A 22923-nucleotide genomic window follows, 5' to 3' on the forward strand; every position below is an offset into this window, starting at 1 on the left:
CTTTCTTGTGCAGCTGTGTGTACTTTGAAACCTTCTCTGGTCTTTTCTTAGGCCAATGAGAACCGAATGGATGCCTTCCAGGAATCTACAATCTCCTTTATAAACACATGCACCAATTTGGATGTGTGCAGCATGCTTTGATGAGGCAGAACAGATGCTAGGGTTATTCTTGGGGGTTCTCAGCCTTAATCTAAACAGAGGTAAGACAAAACCCAGGAATGAAACCAACAACCATTTACTCAACTTTTTTTTTTTTTTTATCATCTTTAAAAAAAAAATCTTTGAGTCATTAGGAAAGACTCTGCAATCACAATACACACAATTCATTTGATCTAAATTGAATTTGTACTAAAGAAATCCTCAAAACACCTTTACATATTAAGGCATTGGCGTGCAACAATATTTCACAAAATCACTTGGTATAATTAATCAGTGTGGTAAAAAAAAGGCACACAATTTGTTCTTGGGAAAAAAAGGGGATGTTTCATTCCACAACTTCACAGTAAATAGTAACAATTGTGCCGGGAATTATAACATGAACAAGTAGAGATGATGGTCTTGCATTCTAATACCTCAGTAATTGTGGGACACTTTACTACCTGGTAGGAAAGCGCATACTACTGATACTGCAGAAGGCACAATTAGGGATGAAAGCAGTTATATTGTATGATATTATTAAAAGCTGCTAGACGTACTGCTCAAATCATCTCAGAATATGCAGAAACCATATGGACCATCAGCAGACCTGATGGACATCTTTGAATGCGACAACACCCCAAAATGTAACATTCCCAAAAGCTATTCAAAACAAACAACTAGAGATAGTAGTTTTACAGTAGAAGGTCCAAATAATAAAACACTATCCCATCATACACCAGATGTATGGGTGGTTTTAAAATTCAAAGATTAAAGAATAAAAGATAAAAGATCTACCATCAGGAATAAAACCCAACAGTCAAAATCCTGTTGCCAGTAGAAACATAAATAGAACTACAAACAAAACAAAAAATTTAATAAATAAAATGAAACATTATTTTGGTGACAGCAGCCCTCTGCCATTTATCTTCAATCCAGTCTGGTCAACATTTAGTGTCACAGTGCAGTGATAAATAATAATAATAAAAAAAGAGCAAACAATCTACCTTCATTTTCAGGGAGAAAAAAAAAAGCTACACAAGACAACATGAAGTAAATCTCCAGGTTCAATATCTCTCTTTTCCTTATGACACTGGATCCTCACAAATGGAAGAAAACTGGCTGTTTATGGACCAGTTGGAATGATAAAACCTACATATTAGGCTTCCCACAAGCATGGAATTTTAAAAAGGTGATTTTCAGGGCTGGAAAATTCACAACAATTAGTGAAGTTGTGGAGATCTCTGGTCAAATATTTTACTGGCAACATATTGCCCTTTGAAAACTCATTTGAAATGGATTTATCGAGTGATCATGTAATGGAAGTAGTGGAAATTCAAAAAGAGTGGGAACCCTGTTAAATAAATACAAATATAGAGCAGCAAATAAAATTTAAAATCTATTCTACTCTTACAAACAATACAACATTGCATATTTGTGACATTCAATTGGGAGTTCTGCAATCTTCTTCAGGCTGTATATGAACATGCTAAATTATTTTAAGGTGATTTCACTCTTGTTTTATAGGAATGCATCCTTCCATCTCCAAAACTTCTGGCCAGCCTTCATATTTGTTGGTCTCTGCGTTGTTCTTGATGTGCTGGAGACACAAGAGATGGTTTATTAGACTATTACTATAGTAATATTACTCCAAAATTTGAACAGGACATGGTCCCTCATTATTAGGGGGCTGCAGTCAGGAAAAAAGACATAAGGCAAGTTTACCTGCTCAAAGGGGCTCTTTGTCTTGATCCCTTTTCCTCCAACAAACACCCAGTTATCTCTGAAGCCCAGTATGCTGATGCTTGAGCTGCCCAAATCTGCTATCAGATTTCTGGCCTCTTCATTCAGCCTGTATACAATTAAACAAAACAATTTTAAATGCAATAAATAAACAAATCGAGACATCTGTAAAGGTTTGACCAAAGATGTAAGGAAGCGGCTCACTTTGTTGCAGGATCATCAAAAGTGGCCATCATGACAATGCTTCCATCTTCTATTTCCTTCAAGAATTTGATGAGCAAGGTGACATCTAGACAAGAATGAACATTTAAAATGAATATTTAAAAATATTACGTTTTCTCTAAGCCTCAAAGGGAATTTCACATACCTACTACATCCTCTTACCAGTGAAACCATGACACAGTGGCCGTGTTTACAACTGGTTTTAATATCAGTCTCTTGTGAGCCAATTAAACCAAGGAGCCTTAGCACACTTGGGCCTTAAAATGATTTAAAATAAGATTTAAAATAATTTTTTTATTTCTTAGTTACATTTGTTCCCTCAACAACTGTCATTTTTAGTTAAAGGAACACGCCGACTTTTTGGGATTTTAGCTTATTCACCGTATCCCCAAGAGTTTGGTATGTATGGACTTATCTTTCTCATCTCTGTGCGTGCCATAACTCTGTCTGATTCACCCACCGCTAGCCTAGCTTAGCACAAACACTAGAGGTAAACGGCTCCAGCTAGCCTACTGCTCAATAAGTGACAAAATAACTCCAACATTTTCCTATTTACATGTTGTGATGTGTATAGTTACATCGTGTACTAAGACCGACGGAAAATGAAAAGTTCTCTCTAGAGAAATCGCAACCTTTCATTTTCTGTTGGTCTTAGTACACGATGTAACTATACAAACATGTAAATAGGAAAATGTTTGGCATTATTTTGTCACTTATTGCGCAGTAGGCTAGCTGGAGCCGTTTACCTCCAGTCTTTGTGCTAAGCTAGGCTAGCGGTGGGTGTGTGCGTCAGACTGAGTTATGGCACGCACGGAGATGAGAATGGTATGTATGGACTTATCTAACTCTGGGGGATACGGTGAATAAACTAAAGTCCAAAAAAGTCAGCGTGTTCCTTCAAGAATAAGGGTTCCCACAGTCTTTTAAATTATAAGGGAATTATAAAAAGTGTGATTTCCAGGCCTGGAAAAGTCATGGAAATTACTATAATGAATAGATTTGTTTTCTAGTTAGGTCAGGCACTAAAATATTTAGTCAGGTAGAAATAGCTATTTGTGAATAATAATAATTAAAATAAAAAACATTATCCCATAATAAAAGTCATTGGTCATAAAGAGTGTGAATGCTGAAGAACATTCAGTTCTTGAAATTCATGGGATTATGAAATTTAATTGTTTCAATTTTATTAATTACTTTTTTTTACTGCCAATGTTGTGAACGTTGTGAAATTCAAAAGTATGACATTCACACGCACTCCCTTGAGTCTCTCTTCCCTTCTATGACAAATGAAACAGATGCTTATACAATGTTTAGGATAAAACAGAAAGAGCTATTCTGTACTATAATGTACATGTTTCCTTATGTCCTTTATAATCAAACTGTCCATGTGATGCCGGTAAATTGTAGAGCTGGTGCAAACAAATCCACATCGCTACAATCAGATGCTTTCTTTACTGCCGTTTTCTCACCGCTGTCATTTTTGTTATGCGTTTATTTGATTACTGAGAGGAAAGCATGCAGCATGCTTTTTAGATATTCATCTAAAAGTTGCTCTCAGCAGCGTGGATGGCGCTAGGATGTTCATTAACAATGTAATCGCTGCAAAGGCATTTCCAACTTTTTTTGCTTCCAAGCAAAAAAAAAAAAAAACTATGCCTTGAGTATATCCCGTGGGCTTTGAATCAAGTTCAGTCTCTTGTACCTTACGTGTGCATGAGTAATAAAGTAAGTTGCCGGCTGCAGTTCACTTAATGGCCACCAGTGTCGCTAATAAGAAGGGTTTCTGAATTCTAAATATATAGCCCCTTTAAATGATAAAATTGTTTTATTTAATTAATTTATATATATGCCACTCCTAAGACTGAAATGAGCAGCTTTCATTACAACAAAAGTTTCCAAAAATACCTTAGCCTACATGTGGGCCTTCAAATAATGTTTTGGACAATAGTAGTCAAAAAGTTTGAGAATGCACTATGCACTTGTGACTGGATCTCCGAGCCACATGCAAAATCTGCAAATGGAAACCAGATATGGAGTGTAGAAGCAGATTTACCTCCAGACCACATGTCAAAAGAATCCGTCTTGGTCAGCTCGCCGGTCTTCCCTGTAAACAGATTGTGGATTAATGCAGTCCAACGTTTCTCAGTATCTACGAACCATAACCATAAAACAGATTTGCCTACATAGTCATACTGCCACTGTGATTACTTTTAAAGGTTTAAGCATCATCGAGACAAAAAGGAGGCGTACCGTTGATCAATGCGATGTTTATACCACGTCCAATGTTGTTCTTCACTCCGCTTATTAGTCTGATAAAATAAAGAGTTCAAACAGCAGCTGTCAAATTCTCATGTTTCACTAACGCACACAGCTAAAATTCATTCAGAAGACAGGATTTGTATTTTTCGATAGTGTTTATGCAATAGTGTTGTACAAATAAGATGTGTGTAAAACCTACACATTGTCCTGAAAACATATTTTCGGTCCAACTACACTGGCTGCTCCACTGGTGATCTTAAAGGCAAAATGGTCCTCGGGACATGATTTAGAAAGGTCACATTTGTGGCGCAGTGGCTTGGTTGCTGAAAAAAAAAAAGAAAATTTTGAGCAAAATTATTTTTAGGTGTGTTCTTGCCCTCTGTCTGGGCTAGAGTTTAGATTCTCTGCCCGAGCCTGAACTTGACCCGGGGCCAGGCCCATATTTACCGCCACTATCCTCGGACCCTTGATCAAGCGTTTGTGTTTTTTGAATCATTACTTTATTAGCCTAATTGGGTGGGCAGAAAGCTATGCCATACTCAGAAATAATATATATTTTTAGCAAAGTAAGAACTAATACTACAACTAAGAAACAAATGTCAGGATTAGTCTAAAATGCGTGTTAAACTCACAGCACATGCAGTGAAGACGCCAGTCATGAGCTGCTCGCGTGAACAGTGTTTAGTTTAAAAGTGGACATTTCAAGCTTTCTATACACATATTTCTCATGTCTGTGAGACAAGTAGCCTGAGTTTTGGTCTATATATGGAGACATTTTCAAGAGCAATGCAATTGATCGCTCCGGCACCTCCATTTCACGATTATTGTCTGCTATAGCCTATTTGCTTCTTATTTATTAAATCCAGGCAATTGTCTGATGAAACGTTGATTAAAATTAAGATACAATACAATTTAAACAAAACTAAATTCCCTTTAAAGGTCCCATGGCATGGCATTTTTCTATTATTTTATAATGTTTCCTAAGGTGTACTTATATTGTGAGTATGATTTTTACATCATAAAATGTCATAATTTAGAAATAAAAGGCATTTTTTATATACTGCTGTTTGCCCTGTGGCTGAATGCCCTGTTTCAAGGGGCGTGTCTGCTTTGAGACTTCAGTAAAAACGCCCTCTGTTGTGATTGGCTGACATCTTTGCATTTGAAATGAGCGGAGGGGGCGTGGTTTAACGAGGTCTACGAGGCACGAGCAGGCACGAGCTGCTGCCAGAGAGACGGATAGACCGGAGTTCACTTCACATCAGTTCTGTCAGTCTCAGTTCAGTGAACTGTTGTAGTTACAGCATATACTTCAGGTTATATTAGTCTATTTCTAGTCGGAGGTACTGTCACTCATGTCATGAAAGTTAGTAACTTTAGTAAATTATGGATCTGCGCCGACTGGAGACGCGAACCGTTTAGAACGATTCAGTCCGATTTGGTGAACTGATTCGGTTCACTAAAAAGAACCGATTCAAAAGAATGATTTGTTCGCGAACTGGACTTCACGGAGACGGAGCGATTGCTAACAAAGTTATTTATAGTAACTACTGAGTTATGAGAGCGCTGTCAGTCAGCGCAAGTTTATTTTGTTTGTATCTGAGAGTTCTGAATAAACACGAGTCCCAGTCACACCGAGTCCGTCTTCATCATTATTACCAACTTTGTAACACATGCAAAGTACCATTACAGGTGTCGAGATGAACGAGTTACGAGTAAGTGTTGATAATAGCATTATTTTTAGATATTTTCCTATAATTTGAAAAGCGTCAGTGATGCGCATTGAGTACACAGCGCAAACAAAGACACAACAGCAGTAATCGAATGTAATCCAGTTTATTGTGGGGAAAGCTGCCTAGCCGGATACTCTCACGCTTACCCCCCCATCTGCTTAAACTCGCGCCGCGTAAGGCGCCTCCGCTGTGGGCCAGATGCAGTACTGGGGGTCGGGGATGTTGAAGGCCTATGTGAGTCTGCTGATGTTGAGCAGAAACGACTGTATGCACATTTTAGAACAGATAGACGCGACGAGGATGTACAAAAACACTGACTCACAAGATAGTAAACACCGTTCTGTCGGGAGAGAGAGAAGCCGCTGCATGTGCACGAATAATAAATAATTAGCTACACATCAGAAATCACTGATCACAGATCAGAAGGAACTGAAAAAACACTTCTGTTTTCATTTGTACATCCAAACACAGAGAAACTGCCAGCGTTCACTCGTTCACAAGCAATGATCTCTTGAGCGCTTGCATGGGCGTGCCAGATTCTCTGGGCGGAGGAAAGGGAGGTAACCGCTCCTGCTTGGACATCAAACCAGGAGACTTCAGGATTGGCTCGTCTGGCCTGTCATTTTCTCAAAGGCAGAGAAATACAGCCAGAACTCGGGTTTACACCGATCAACATTTCTATCCACTTGGGGACAATATTCAGGCTAGGGGAACTCATATTAATGTTGAAATACCTCATAAAATGAAAATGTCATGCCATGGGACCTTTAAAGAAAGGCTTTCTACAAAACTAAACTTAATGAAGTTGTCAAAATCATTTCTGACCCACTCGCATCTTTGCACTTTTCATAAACAATAGCCTAGATGAAATTTTAAAATAACATTATAATATTTAAATATAAATATGAAACAAAATACATAGTTTAATGGCTACAACAAGTATAGTAGGCTACAGGCAGGGCTCGACATTAACGCTTGTCCGGGACAAGTGGATTTTTTGAAGGGACAAGTGAAAAACAATTTTACTTGCCCGACGGACAAGTATCCTGAGAAAAACATTAAAACAAAAAATAACTAGGGAATCACCAAAGTGCAAGAATGATTCTGCATTCAGTTAGTGTAAGTGGCGATCGATAGTGGATAATAAAAAACAAACTGACGTTAACAAGGTTGTGCTGTTGAGGCTCGCGCAGCCTCTCGAGGAGAAAATCGAAAACAAATGAGCGCCACTCACACACAGAAACTCAGTTAACATACACAGATAAAATTGTGCATCACGACTGAAAATGACACTGATTTCATACGCCAGTTCCATAAACAATTATTTAACATTAAGTCACTTACATTTTAGAAGGAATATGGACTGTTTTTGTTCTATTTCAGCAGCGAAAATAGTTCCAAACAAATATCACTGCAGAACCGTAGCGCATCTCACAGCAACACTGTGTGTTAGTGAATGATTCAGCGTTTTAATGAATCGGTTGAATCAAAGATTCAATGGCCTATTCGTAAACGACCGCCAAATTCCTGAATGAATCAGCCGTTTCACTGAATCGACTCAATGACTCGCTCATTAAGACGGTCACATGCTGCCACCTACTGGTGGTTTAGTTTCATCTTTCCAACATTTCTTATTTATTCAAAAATATTTAAAATAATATCATAACATTATTTAATGCAATTGTAATTTTTCAGTGTAAATGATTTAATTTGATTGGTAACAGCCTATAGTGTCTTATTCTAATTTAATTTATAGATCAAATTTAAGAATATAAAAGGAAAGCTGAAGCATATCCAATATTTAATAAGATTATGGAAAAATGCCCTTTATAAAAAGGTACAGATATGACAAATATGCATATTTAAATATGTCAAAGCTGATTAAACACTGGTGAGAATATTGCTTCACAATAGATTATATTTACAAAAAACATCCGGACAAGCAAATGTTTTACTTGGACAAGTGAATGACAGATTTACTTGTCCGAAGGACAAGCGTGTGAACAGGCTTAATGTCGAGCCCTGGCTACAGGTCTGAGCGGCATTTGAGCGAACGTCATTTTACTGGTGAGCGGTTCATGAGTGGAGCACGCCTGCATAGAGTGGATTATTGAGCTTAGCGTCACACCGGTCCGCTTCGCTCATTACAGGCTCGTTCTTGTCAGAACGGCCACATATAAAAAAAATGGTCGGGTTTAAATCAGGCTCGGGCTCATAATTACAGTTAATGTGTCGTGTCGGGCCAGGCCGGGCCGAACTCGGACACAACATCCACGGGCTCGATTTTTTTGGGCCCGATCTAAGCTCTAGTCTGGGCTAGTTGTTTATCTATGCACACATTTAGTGGCCAGGCATCTTCACGCTGAATCAATTTCACACTTTTTATTTTGTATTGTGAGACATTTCTCAAGTAGATTCAATTATAAAAAAAGGCCACACCAACTTTATCAAATGATTAAGTAAATGGCAGCTGAACAACACATCCAGTGAGACAATTATGGAACGATGTCCCTGATATCAGGAATCTAACACCTACATACTATTCATGTCACTACACACACTATTAACCTACATATGAATCATTCATATTGTTAATACTCAGCCTTAATATGCAAGGCTATGATTGAGTTGTGCACATCTCCGTTTGCTATTTTATTCCATTATTATATCTGCATTTTCTAGTTTAATTTTACATGGAGTTCTAAACAAATGTTCAAGAAGAACTAGGGAGGATCAAGGAATAGAACTCATTTACAATCCTCAGCTCTGGAAAAAAAAAAAAAAAAAAAAACTGTAAATATGTACTCACGGACGGTCTCTGCAGGTGCATATCGTGCTGTAGAGAAACAGATGTCGATTAGCCAATAGCAACGTGCCAGGCAAACACTTTAAGATGGTAAATCTAAGCCATTCCTTAACTAAACAAGCAAATTAGGTTACTTTACGAACAGAAAACGTGTGCAATTTCAACTTCAAGTCCTGTGTGTGTGATGAATGCTGCAGAAGATGGCTGCATGCATTAACTCACCAAAGACTTTCCCCATATTAAAATTCATATGAGTCTCTAATAGCTCAAAGGCCAGGAACACAGCCAGGAATAAAATAGAAACCAGCACAGCAAGTTTCAAAAGTCCTGTAAAAAAGGGGGGTAATGATGCTTAATGCAAATAGTACAATGAGAATAACAAACATATTTAGTAACCTAAATTGTTAAAAACCAAACTTTGCATGTTCTTAAACCTATAAAGTCCATAGTTGTATTAAATGATCATTTATAATAAAATATTATACTTCATTTTAACTTTATTTGTGTATACATTTGTACACTGGATTAGGATTAGTGCAATTTTCTAATTATTACTATTTTGACAAGCATACACACACACTCCCACAACGTATTGTCAATGACTATTGACCAGATATTTGCCTTTGGTTGCATGTAATGTATACTGTGAGTTTGAAAGAAGCAGAACAAACCTCCTGCTCGCATCATCCTGATGGCTCAGCAAGCACCTGTGAACCACACCTGAGTGATCAAATATCATATTACAAAAGCCTGAATTCCTAAATATTTCAACTACACTACTAGCAGGAATTACAGCAGGAAATGAATCCAAATTCTCAAGAAACAACAGCCAGGCTGTTTACCATTTAGGTAAATTCAAAGTAAATATTGCATTATTATATTAGTATCAGCCATTAAAAAAATCATATTAATAATACCCCTATTAGTATGATGATGTAATGATTGTCATGATGTCTGAAAACGATTCTGGTCCACATCAGCCAATTAAACATCCAACAAAAACAATGTTACTGTTAGCTTTAAATTCAGCTCATGATTTAACGTGTAAAACACATACATCCTGAAAACCTCCTGAGAAAGATGGCAGAAGGGTCATTCCGGTTATCCAGTATCATTTTGGCTTCATCATTTAAAAAAAAAAAAAAAGTTGCATGCTTTTCATATTTTTAGCACTCTATACCAAAATAGTGACATGTTTAACTGTTAGGAATACATATTGGTCAAGCTCAGTAACTAAAAAAATTAAATGGGTAGATTCATTGTTCTGGCCGTGAAGGTGTTCCACCCTGTTATGTTAATAATGTAAATGTTAAACAATAACAAACTTTTCTTGGATAGTATATGTCTCTTATGCCATCATGGTACTACTTTTTTATTCTTGAAACAATAACAAAACAATTATTGATGAATAGAATGTCTTGATTATTAAGAACAGGTAATTTTTCTACCCATTTTTGCCAACAGGATGGTAAATAATAAAAAGAAAATTGTTCAAAAACATATACTGTATATGCTGTTAATGCTCCTCACCTCCCAAAATAAGCAAAACATTTAACTTTGCAGTCAAATTATTATTTAAAAATTACTCATCTAACAGGTTGGAATGGAGCAAAACAGGGTGGAACACCATAACATTGGATGAGCTTTCCGTCTTTGTCCTGCATTTGCCATCAGTAATGTGTGGAACTGCACCTATATAATATTGTTTTATTAAAATATAATATTTATAGGCTATATACATATATATGTATATGGAATTTGCAATATACACTAAATACAATTTATTCTAGTAGAAATTCCACCCTGTTAGGTTTATTTCCGTTTGTACAGCTGAATTCCAGCATGAAATGTTGGAAGTCGAGAAATACATGCTAACAGGGTGGAAGATGACTTCAGGGACACGGTAAGTGAAGAACATTGTAAAAAGAAATAACTATAGTTTCTCATTATTTTAATGTATGATTAGAGGCAGTTTAGCCTATTCTATAACATAATCTAATAATATTTTGAGATTTTTTATCCTTTCATAGTTTATAGTTCTTGTGGATGTTGATAAAACTTTGCACTGAGCACGATAACTTACAATGTAACTTAATGCATCAATAAAAAGGTGTGTAACTTACAGTGTACAATACAATTTAAATGTCTATTATATCTGTTTAAGTGATAAAGACCTAAATATATAATTTAAGCCATTTCTAATAAATATGTGCAAATATGAGTAAGTAAATCATAGAGGCAGAAAAGTTACTGTATAACTGGAATGACCCAGAAGGAAATTAAACGGTGTTTAGGGTGAAGTCGTGTACGTTAAGTAAAGTGACAGTAGCCGTTAGCATGAGACGAATATCAAAACAAAACACAACAATAAACCTTCAAACACATAACGTATGATTTGAAGAGCATGTACAATATCATCTGATCTACAGTTAGACTGATATTGAATATAGTAGAGGAGAATAGTAAGAAGCAACGTACCTGATTTCCTTGGTGCCACGGCGACTGTTCTGTTGAATATCCCGACACATCCGGGTCCACTTGCAAGCAAGGAGGAGCGTGTGTGTGTACGTGTGCTGAGCATAGACAGAAACGTCGAGGCAGGGGCGTGTCCTACAGGAGGCCCGCCCATCTGCGTAGATGTTACATTAGTAATCAGATTGATCCTTTGTTTTTAAAGACAGATGTTGCGTTAAACTAAAGTAAGCCATGCCTATTCCTATATTATAGGAAATTATAGATAGTGTGGACAGCATGTGAATGTATGTTCAATAATATAGAGTTTATTTTATCATTATTTTACTTATTTTGTCGTGTACCCTGTGTTGCTATAAAATATTCTTCTTGAGTCAGATGGGTGTTTTATGTAGGTGTGAAGATGTGTGAGTGTCTGTTGGTGTGCAGTGTAGTATGTAGTGTATGTGTGAGAGAATGTGAGGTGAACGTATGTCCGTGTGAGGCTTGTGGTTTATATGTTTTTCAAAGACAGACAACTGTTTGGTCTTTCTCATTTGCCATTTTTTCTATATATAGTGGTATTGTATAAGCTACAGAGCAATTTCCTGCACTATGCAATGTAACGCTTTATTGTATATGAAACATTTTCAAATCACTTTATAATTATATACTCTGTAATATAAAGATACTTAACACAGTGTGATAAAATAATGATTTAAATGTGGATGATAGGAAGAGCATTAATAATGCAGGCTGTTTAAATGCATTTTAATTTATTTACAATTCAAAAACAGTAGATCGGTCTATTTGAAAATACATAGTCCCAAAGCTCAAGGAGGATTGCCAGCAGCAGCCTGAGGGAATATGAATGATTCCAGTGCAAAAGACAAAGAGTGCGAAGGTAAATTCACTCGTAATGATACATTATCCTCTGGTCCCTATATAAGACACTTCATAGAACAAAACAGGAACCTGACCGCAGCAAGATATCATTTGCAGTTCACCATTATTTATAGCCATTTATTGTCCTGTCACAGTGCCTGGGGTTGAGAAGAGATTCATTTCAAACAAATTCACACTGTCTGCAAATCTTGAGTAGTTCCAATTGATATGTTGTTCATTCAATGAGATCCTAAAGAAAAGGTAAAAAGGTTAGCAAGTGAATTACTATGAGTGGGGTATTATGTGTTCAACTTGAAAGACAGCCAAACTGAATTAATGCAGGAGAGGATAATTCATCAAGCTCACATCATCTGAATCCTCCTGGACCTGGAAACCATTTATCTTGCCGTTGGGACTGCTCTCGCTGCTATTGCTAACACACAGATCATCTTCTTGCAGTTGCAGAACAGAAAAGCGATATGCTGGTGACCTGCAGGGGACAGAGTTTAACCAGAAGAGAATGTGACTTCTGCAAGGCAATTTGTATGTTAGATACGAAATATGGCTTTAAATGGATGTAATATCAAATACAGGACAATGGAAGTTTTATGTTACCTTACCTTTGCCTACAGTTTATTCTTCTTGAAGTGATTATTAAAGCTGCAGTAATAACCAAACCAATGACCCCCACACAAGTACACGCCACAATAAGAACCAGAATGCCTGGCTGCAAATAAAAAAGACAGTAAATGTATTTATCAACAATAATTAAGGATCTTAAATATTTCTTATTTTAGTCTGTGCATTTTGGAGGGAGGGAATTGTGTCTGATTTGATCTGCAGTTATATTGTTAAACTAGTATGTTGCTGCATATGTGAATAATTCACTGGGGGAAAAAAACAGACAAAGCAAAAACTGGCCAAAAGTAACTGACAATTTTGGGACCACAGTGCAAATTTCTCAATATATATATCAATATAGTTTCTTTAACAATATCTTGTATATTTAACTATTAAAAATATTGCACATGCTGCTGAATGACAGTCATGTTGATATTCCAAAATACAGCTCTTGTTGATATTGCATAATCAAATTTTACTTATTAAAAGTATTTATGCTCTTCATATATAATATAGAAATAGACCACTTACTGATCTCTCAGTATGCAAAATCGAGGAAGTAGGTGAACTGTCTTCCCCACAATTGTTTTTGAAAGCATTGTTTCTTCTCGGAGGGCTGAAACCCCCCTCACATTTATCACCGGGAATCTTACGATACCTGTTAGACACAGTGGTATAATTATAACAGGGAAGTGCGTGTTTGTGTTTAGGAATTTGTTAGAAATAGAAAACAAGATGTATTTAATCACCCTGAAGTCTGAAGGTCCTCTAGCTCCCCATCTGAGCAAATATCCTGGGTTTGATTCAGGAAGTCAGGCTGTGGGAGACACTCCGAGGTGTTTTCATGCCGATAGAAGCCATAGTCGCTGTTGACAGGAGAGATGTTCAGAAAACACTTTCTTTGGGTCACAAGCAGAAGTTTAAACATCAGTATGGTGCAATTTTTCCTACCACATGAAGTCTTGTCTAGTGCAAAGACACGGGCGCTGCTGCCTGCTGACCACATATCCTCTCCCGTTTCTACATGCTGAAAGTTTTTTCATTCTTCTAAATGTTTCCTTGTAGCCCAAGAGACATCCGTCTGTCTCTGGGTCAGAGTCGTAGTCAGAGTGCGCCAACCACTTCACATAGTCCTGTTCACCACCTACGAAATATGATGATTTGAACAAACCCCTAAACCTTTTATTTAAATTGGCACATTTGTGGTACAGATATGAATTAAATTAATTTGTGTAAGCAATGGCGTTACTTTTCTAAGCAATTGTACTGGTAGATGATAAAACTGGTGAAAAAAATCTTGTTTTCTTATAAGAAGATATTTGAGCCCTATTAAAGGATTAGAATATCATGGAAAATTGAGCTAGTAAGCAATTTTAGGGGTAACCAGGTTTAGGGGGGTGAGTGTAACGGACGTAGGCCAGTAAGAGCTGTGCGTGTAAACCCCACTGCCCTGGCCTCAAGAGGCACACTAGTGGCTGTGTCCTTGTTAGCGCGCATGCCTCCCATGCCGGAGACCCCGGTTCAAATCCCGCTCAGAGTGTGCTGAGTAGGATTGGTTACACTAGCAAGAACTTTTATTTTAAAAAAAAAAATGTTTTTACAAAGGAACTCTAATTTTTTTTTTTTTTATTGCAGCAACACCAAATCGATGGTTGGACAATTGTCATTGAGCATGTTGAATCTGCGACACAGCATGTCGGCAAGAGAGAGAGATTACTATGATTGGCTATTCAGCTTAACAAACCAGTACACAAGAAGAAAAATGGAAGATAAGAGGACAAAATGGTAAGCAAATGCTGCTTTGTTTACAGTTTATATATCCACAGTCCTAGCTCTTCCAGTTTCCCTTTTTGAATGATGAATACAGACTACTGCCAACTGCTGTTATGGAGAGTTTTTCCACTCATGCAGGTTCAAAATGTTTGTGTTACACATGTTACACGTTGGCTGTAGTCTTTGCAGTGTGATCAAGCGCAATTTTTTTGGCCCAGGCGTAAACGACGTGAAGCGACACCACAGTTATCTTCGCAAGTTCTGTAATGTCGATTTGGTGTGTCTGAGTCAGTGTTAAGGGTAACGCATTACAAGTTATGTGAGTTACGTAATCAGATTACTTTTTTCAAGTAACTAGTAAAGTAACACATTACTTTTAAATTTGCAACAAAATATCTACTCAATACTATTTAGGGCAGATAGTGTGGATAGGATGCACATTGGGATGCAGGGTCAGTCTTGTGCAGTGGTTCTCAAACCTGTCCTGGGGACCCCCCACCAGTGCACATTTTGCATGTCTCCCTCATCTAACACACCTGAGTAACTCAGTCTGGAAACCTGTACATTCATTTGTGCTGCATCTGTTATACTTTTGCGGGAACCAATCACAGACTGGCTTATCCACCTGGCACGCTATTGGCGGGTTTAACACGATGACGGATAGAGAAGCGATGGGTCGTTGCCTGTTGATCACAACTCTTGTGGTCTGATTGGTTGAAGGACTATCCAATTGCATACAGAGTCATTTGAATTATGTCTGTTTATCACGCTTCTTATGGTTTGATTGGTTGAAGGACTAATCGATTGCGTACAGTGTCATTTGAATAATGCTCACCTCTTGTGCAGTAGAAAATACAGAGCAGACTCCCCAGACCAATGTTCAATCTTAAATTGAGCTTGGTCTGGTGATAGCGTGATAGTGAATGTGCATTTCCTTCACCCTGAGGCTTATTCATTTTACTTTTGGTGCAAAAGGGCCTTTAAAATATAACTTTAATTTTTTGTTATTAAAAAAACAAACAAGCAAGCCCAACCCAGATGAGAAAAAGTAACGCAAAAGTCACTAAGTAATGCTATTCTTTTTATGGAGTAACACAATATTGTAACATTACTTTTAAAAAGTAACTTTCCTCAACACTGGTCTGAGCCTTGATGATATTTACATAATGCGTATTTCAGTATTTGAATTCTGCCATGAATTCTTGAAAAGTTTCTTACATTCTCTGGTGATCAAGTGCTCAAAGTCTATGGTGACGGCCACCCACATGGGCTGATCATCATCATCTGGGCGGTAGCCGAAAATGCTGATATTCATTGTCTTAGTGCCCGGCTCTGATGCCAGTCCTGCCAAGAATATCGGGTGGTCTGTGAAATTATACGTATTCCAGCATTGTCCTTCATCTGTGGAAAACCTGAAAACATCCAGACACACATAGAGTCATATACAACAGCGACCACAAATAACATTTCAAAAGACTCCATTTATCATAAAAGAGATGTTTTCAACAGGGCAAGGGATAGTGTGTTACTTTACGGAGCTGATCTGTCTGTCTCTATGCGCCTCAACAGCCACTATTAGGCCTCCAGAGTCCAGGATGCTGTAGTGGTGAGGTCCTCTCAGAGTACCCCACCAGGAGTAGCCTCCGTCCCCAGACACGTACACATCTGGCCGGACAGAAGAAATGGAGTCTCCGACACTGCCTGCAGTAACATTTAACATTTAGACTAGTTTGTTGGGCAAGGTGGAAGTTGTGAGCAAAAAGGGTGGGGGACTAGTACCATGGGCGATGACCAGACCAATGGCGGCGGGTTCAGAGAGAGGCAGCATGGGAGTGATTCCGCTGAAGTGACTGTGCTCTCCGTGGATGTGCAGGTTACACTGGAACACACATTTACAGTAACCTTTAAAAGGCGGCATGAAATGAAAATTCACACTATCTATTTTCTAATTGCATGTTATTGATCTTACCGACTGCAAGCTTACATTCAGATCTGTGTCCATCCAATCAACAACTGATAGATAGAACCAAGTCCCTGCCCTACATTTTTTCTATTTTGATAATCCGTTTCACATTTACAATCACAATACAGAAGAAAACATCTGTCACTACCTCCATTACATCGCAAATTCTGTCGTCAAAAGCTTTGAGGCTTATCTATATGCAAATGTGTTCATAAACATTTTTAGCACATGTACATTTTTAAAATAGGCTTTTCCAATTTTGGCTAATTAAAAAAATATGTTCAATGTGTTTTTGCCCAACTTCCTGGGCAAAGAAAACTGTGCTTATCAAAACTTCAACAGATACAATTTCTCATCACTCATTCCTCAGCTGTTACCCTTTTTGAGTTTTCTGGACAATCCACATTGTCTGGTTTCTTCAGAAATCTCCATCGCCCACCTCTGTCGAATGAAATGACTGAACGAATGCGTCCATCTGCGGCCCAAGAGGAGTATGACATCTTTTAGTAATGATTTCAGTGCCGCTACAAGTGTGATTGGCTATTTATTTGGTACTTAAAAGGAATAGTTCAGCCCAAAATTTTAATTTGGTCATCTTTTACTCACCCTCAAGTTGCTCCAAACCTGTATTCATTTCTTTCTTCTGCTGAACACAAAAGAAGATATTTAGAAGAATATGGGGAACTAAACAGTTGACCCATTGACTTCCATAGTAGGGAAAAATTAGGAAGTCAATGGGGTCCATTAACTGTTTGGTTAACGACATTCTTCAAAATATCTTCTTTTGTGTTCAGCAAAAGAAAGAAACTCATACAGGTTTGGAACAACTTGAGGGCGAGTAAATTATGACAGAATTTTCATTTTTGGGTGAACTATTCCTTTAAAGAAATAGTTCGGCCATAAATGAATCTTCGAAACACAAATGAAGATATTTTTAATGAAACCTAAGTGATTTCTGTCCCTTCATTCCACTAAAATTCATAAAGATATTGGAAAAGTAATCCATATTAATCGAGCAAATGTAATTATGGCTTTTCTTAACCTATTGCTCAACACACATCTATGGAGCACATCAAATATGGTAAACAGAAGCTCAAATGTGCATCCTTGACGAGAATTTTCTTTTTTGGGTGAACTAAACCTTTAAGGACAATTGAAATAACATGAAACAAATGTTCATACCCTCTTCAAGTACGTTGGTGAGATAGACCCCTCTCAAAGATGTAACGTTAGTGAAATCGCTCTTCCCCTCCCCGCCGAACAGGTGGCGCTCCAGAGACTTAGAATACAGGATTCCACGGTCATCAGAGGTGTAGATTGTCCCAAAATAAGTGTCTTCTGTAAGCATGTGAGATCACATCACACACAAACACTCCGCTGACACAGCTTTCTCTCAGACGAGATAAGAGATCAGCCATGAGCATCATTATCCAAACACACAGCAGACCCATCTAACCGGCTTCATGTGACAAAATGTGAATGTGAATCGGACGTCCAGTGAGAAACAGATCGCATGATGCATGATGGGAAATTAGATAACTCTTCACATGAGCCATGTACTGTATGTCATACATACATGTAAATACAATGAGGGGTGTATTTGTGTGCAATTTACTCTAGCGTGACAGCTAAGACCTGGCTGAAAGACTACACCATCCTCACTCTTATCTGTTTCCAGTGATCGTCGCTGCACAAAGACCTCCAGACTCGAAGATGAATAGCGTACACGCTGACCCAAAAGAGTCTAGAAACTTGTGCAGAGACATTCTATGATATGTCAGCACAAAGTGGAACTCGCTTGACAAGTCCTGCCTCCATACTGTTAAACTGACAGCAACAGTGGTTGAGCTGTTAAATAATAGCGTTACTTCTCTTTTACAGCTTTGACGGTATGGAGAAAGAGGAATAGAGGAAGTTAAAAAGCGTAAAAAAGCACCTCCAGGGTTGTCCACATGCATAAAGATCATGTCCTCGTCGCCGTCCAGAACGGAGTAGAACTGCAAACAAACATCAACAGTGAGTTAAAGAGTTGCACACCGTGTTATGAGTGTGTAGCTCTTGAATTATATTTGTGATTTTTTTTTTCCCCTTGCCAAATCAGCAGGACCTACTTGGAAGTGTGAAGGGGAAGTAATGGCACAACTCGCATACTTTTCCCCAAACATACTTATGAAAACGAAATAAATACACTTAATTATATTAATAATAATAATAAATATAATAATAAGTATTATTGTTATTGTATTTAAGTAATTATAATATTATATCAGTCATATATTATTTATTACAAATAATTATAAATACATTAAATTATATTAATAGTAATGTATAATTCAAATTAATTAATTATACAGTCAAACCAAAATTGATTCAGACACCTTTTTTCACATTATCACAGTTTATTCAAATAGTTTAGAAGTTAAACTGTGTCAGAACAAATTAATCTTGATAATGTCTGATAACTTTGATAGAAAGGTATGTAATGGATTACAATCAACCATTCAGCTATTAAATTTAAGTACATAATTAGATAATACCAATATAGGTCAGCCAATTATCAAGCAATGCTTCATTTTGTTCAGTCTGTGGTGTAAAAGGTCGCATTAGCAATTGTGAAATCACAATTTCACAATTTTTTCAAAGTGAAAAAACACTTGAGCAAAACATGGTCAGGTCAGAGTGTCTGAATAATTTTGGTCCCAAATTTATATCAATTTTACTGGTAGTCCACTGTATGAAGAATTTTTGGGCATAATATGTCACAGTTTACTTTATTTTGCTATCCTCACTTACATAAATGAACTGTAGTGTCCTGCACCCACTAGTAAAAAATGATATCTGGTGTCTGAATAATTTTTGGTTTGACTGTAATACATTTATTTATAATTTGTATCATAAGTGTGTTGTGTTCTTCACACCTGCTCTGTAGTGGCTGATGGTAGCTGTGCTTTTTTGAAATGGTCACCCTGGTCTGAGGACACATAGATGACACGGGGAGAGCCCTGTAAACACAACATCTCATAAATCAAGCATGCCATGATGATTCTTTCAGAAGGGAAAGTGAAAAGGAGTGTTTTCATGTGAGTGAACACATGCTTGAGTGTGCATGTTGTCTGTAATGATCCACACCAGTTTTTCCATGACTGAGGTAAACAGGAAGCCACCGATGTATCCGAAAGAGAAGATGTTCTTGGCGATGGTGGCAAAGCTTTTGCCATAATCCTGTGTCCGTCTTAGAACAAGCTCGCCTCGTCTTGCTGCCTCCACTGGTTCAAATGAATAGAGTTAATAAATGTATCAAATCAATTCATTAGCATTAAATTGCATGACCAATTTTGTTCTGCTATACAAAAAATGTATCTCAAAGAAGATTGATTATTCTTGTCTAATGAGGATTTAATGGGAAAGAAAAAAACAAGACGCACCTGTTCCTTTCGGGCTGGAACTGAAGAAAAGAGTAATTCCAGATCCCCTTTGAAAGGAATAAAAAAAGTCATATTTATTCATATATATATATTCAAAAACAGACATTCTCAAATCTTTAGTGTGTTCTTAAAACTCACTCAGATCCCTGTTATTGTGTTATTGTTCTCACCATGTGAATGTGTGAACTCCTTCGTGAACTTCAGACCAACTGTTCCCAAAGTCTTGTGAGAGCCATAGTCCATCCTAAAGCGAGAGGTTAAAAAAAGACAAAAGACGAATGAGTAAAAATACAATAAGTGGGTGGAAAAGGCCTGAGTCACCACACAAACTGTTAAGGGGGCTTCATGAAACAGGTGGGGAAAGCTTACTCACATCAATACTGATGACCACAAGGTATTTTGGTTCCTGGTAGTGGAACTGAATGGCTTGTGAGGGGTGAAATGGAAGCTGCACTGATCTGAATGTCACACCAGCATCCATCGACGTAAGAATAACTCCTCCTGCCATCTCAGTGAAAGGCAGGTTGGCTGTTAGAATCACCTGTAATGGCGACAAAAAGTTTATCATTCTGGTGAAATAATCACAACCCTATTAAAAATATATAAGGGTCCCAAAGAATAATGGTACAACAGCAGAAAATAAGCTTCACAGGAAACAAAAAAAAAAAAGGTGTTGTTTGAGGTTTGTGGTAGGCTTTGACACTACGTGGCTGCTGTCAATAGAAATGTCTGTTAAAACCATGAGCCGTTTTCAGACAGTTGTAGACCTCATGGCCTTTTCTGATTGGACAAAATCTCTCTGGTGTCAAAATGGAAAGAAGAAAAAAATCGCACATACTGACAACTAGGCTAAATTACAACGTTTTTCTGAACACGTATTGGTAATGCTGCTATATATATTCGTCATTAACTAATTCATTCGAATTAGTTGAGACACGTTTGACAAGTGACTTTCTCAGAGATAAAGCCATGGCTACAGACTTAATGTTAGCACAATTATTTACCTGTTGAGGGTTCCCAGGTCCAGCACTTATCCCAAAGTCTTTCTTTATAAATGTGTTGTTGATGGCATGGGAGATATCATGAAAAGACTTTCCGTAGTCCTCACTGTAAAAAGATTCAACTTATCAGTACGGAGTACGGACGTCCTGTATTTAAAATGTATCTTGTAAACTGCTGGCTAGGCCATTAACCAAGTGAAATTTGGCTCTTTTTTTAGATTGGCATCAGCCTGTTATCATAGTTGCATAGCTGATTAACAGAAGCACCAAAAGCTCTATGTTATTTGATGCTTGTTAAAAATGCACCACTGACCTCCTGTAAAGGCGCGTCGAACCGCCTTCAAAAAATGAATCTGAGGCAGCGCTTAGTGTGGAAAGGACCAGGATTACCTGAGATGGACAGAAAAGGGTTCACACTACTTCTGCATAATTCCACAATACACACACACACACACACTAAACAAACTGCATTTTATCATGTACAATTTGTTGTAATGACTAAATATGACAAATGCTACAATGTTCATCCATATTTTCAATACATTAACCTTAAAATAGAGAACTATGATGAGATATATATTACTGATAAGTTAACCTTTTGGTTATTTGGCAAGATTGACTAACCCCAGTTCCATCTCCAACCCATGTGAGGGTAAAACTGGATCCATCATCACCATGAAACCCCGTCTAGAAAAAAAGACGAGAGGACAGACTTGCACTATGGAAGTGGACTTTCCTGTTCTGTCATTTAAATGAATAGTTCACACAAATTTGTTTTATATTTACTCTCCCTCCTTGTTCCAGACATGTAGAACCTTATATAATAAATATAATAAAAAATATATAATACGGTTCTTATTCTTAAAAATATATATTAATGAAAGAATGTTCATTAATTATGGAAAAAACTAATATTTTAAAATGAAAATTACTAATATATTTTTAAAACATATAATATATAACTGCTAGTAAATATGTACAGAAATTCTTTTAACACGACTATAAACTTTGTCGCCATAAATGTAGGATGAACTGAGGTAAATTAGGCCACTTTTTGACAGTCACCTCAATGTCAAAAGTAGAAACCACTAAACCAGCATAAACAAAAACATAGGTAGCCTACTTATTTTGGACCGTGTGAACTTCGGTATTTCATTCTCACCTCGTGTGTGTGGCTGAGTAGAAGCTCTCGGTCTTTGGGAGACAGTGGAGACTTGCATGCTGTGAAAAGCGCTTGTCCAGACCAGGTGTCCCGTCTGCGTCTCGAGTGACCGCGTTCAGTCCGAGAGAAAGTTACTGTTCGACCGTTGCGCTTCCCTTGTACGAACGCGTCCTCACCCAGTACCAGCAAGCACACACTACCGAACATGAGCAGTGTCCAGTTCATGACTGTATGACAGATAGACAGCGGCAGGTTTCCTGATGCCTTAGAAGATGCGCGCTGGAGGAGGAGTGAGCGTCACTGTCCGGGTATCGACTCAAAGCATGTGTCTCAAAGCGAAGTGAGCTGCCTACCTCAACAGCATATCATTCCGAGTCAGCAGGATTGATACATATGCTGCACGAGCCTAACAAAGCAATCATTGCATGGTGTACAGCACTTTTGGGCATCAACTACTGCAGGATTTATGAGCATCAAAAGGTAGTCGCATTTAAAGACAACATGGTGTGCGCAGAATGTAATTTGTGACTATTTTACGTTTTGGCGAATTGGTGGTGAGTTCAATTGATCGTACGTTTTCGAATTATTTGCTTACGACCCACAAAGGGCCTTTATGCTTACTTAAAGTATTCATATGAAGTCACCAAAATGTGGCATCATGTTTTCTCATGAGATCGGGTTATGCGCGCCCTGCATTTTGGGCATGTGCTGCCTGGGTAGGAAGCTGAATAGGTTTTGAGACGC

General features: G+C 37.7%; 2 protein-coding genes across 4 annotated transcripts; both read right to left on the reverse strand.

Moving 5' to 3' along the window:
* Positions 1 to 219: 219 nt before the first annotated feature.
* Positions 220 to 11499, reverse strand: fam3c (FAM3 metabolism regulating signaling molecule C). 2 transcript variants are annotated; one of them, XM_079817401.1, is made up of 10 exons: positions 11377 to 11499; positions 9570 to 9605; positions 9121 to 9225; positions 8902 to 8928; positions 4559 to 4682; positions 4351 to 4409; positions 4154 to 4204; positions 2083 to 2167; positions 1861 to 1987; positions 220 to 1735 (listed from the first exon to the last, which is right to left on the reverse strand). In XM_079817401.1, the coding sequence occupies exons 2-10, from the start codon at positions 9583 to 9585 to the stop codon at positions 1646 to 1648; spliced, it is 684 nt and encodes a 227-aa protein (XP_079673527.1). In that variant the 5' UTR covers positions 9586 to 9605; positions 11377 to 11499; the 3' UTR covers positions 220 to 1645. The 2 variants fall into 2 exon arrangements, with proteins under 2 accessions (XP_079673527.1, XP_079673528.1); XM_079817402.1 differs by having other exon boundaries at positions 9570 to 9618; positions 11377 to 11454.
* Positions 11500 to 11705: 206 nt separating this feature from the next.
* LOC307126398 (sortilin) lies at positions 11706 to 22485 on the reverse strand. Of its 2 annotated transcripts, none has more exons than XM_079816887.1 (21): positions 22180 to 22485; positions 21642 to 21704; positions 21331 to 21407; positions 21021 to 21123; positions 20390 to 20557; positions 20187 to 20260; positions 20017 to 20063; positions 19721 to 19857; positions 19510 to 19593; positions 18528 to 18588; positions 17774 to 17929; positions 16969 to 17066; positions 16408 to 16507; positions 16158 to 16329; positions 15847 to 16040; positions 13807 to 13999; positions 13605 to 13721; positions 13387 to 13513; positions 12855 to 12961; positions 12601 to 12724; positions 11706 to 12484 (listed from the first exon to the last, which is right to left on the reverse strand). In XM_079816887.1, exons 1-21 carry the CDS (start codon positions 22402 to 22404, stop codon positions 12470 to 12472), a joined length of 2442 nt encoding a protein of 813 aa, XP_079673013.1. In that variant the 5' UTR covers positions 22405 to 22485; the 3' UTR covers positions 11706 to 12469. The 2 variants fall into 2 exon arrangements, with proteins under 2 accessions (XP_079673013.1, XP_079673014.1); XM_079816888.1 differs by having other exon boundaries at positions 17774 to 17926; positions 22180 to 22420.
* Positions 22486 to 22923: the final 438 nt, after the last annotated feature.

This window comes from Gobio gobio, assembly GCF_949357685.1.
Source record: "Gobio gobio genome assembly, chromosome: 5".
Taxonomy (NCBI): domain Eukaryota; kingdom Metazoa; phylum Chordata; class Actinopteri; order Cypriniformes; family Gobionidae; genus Gobio; species Gobio gobio.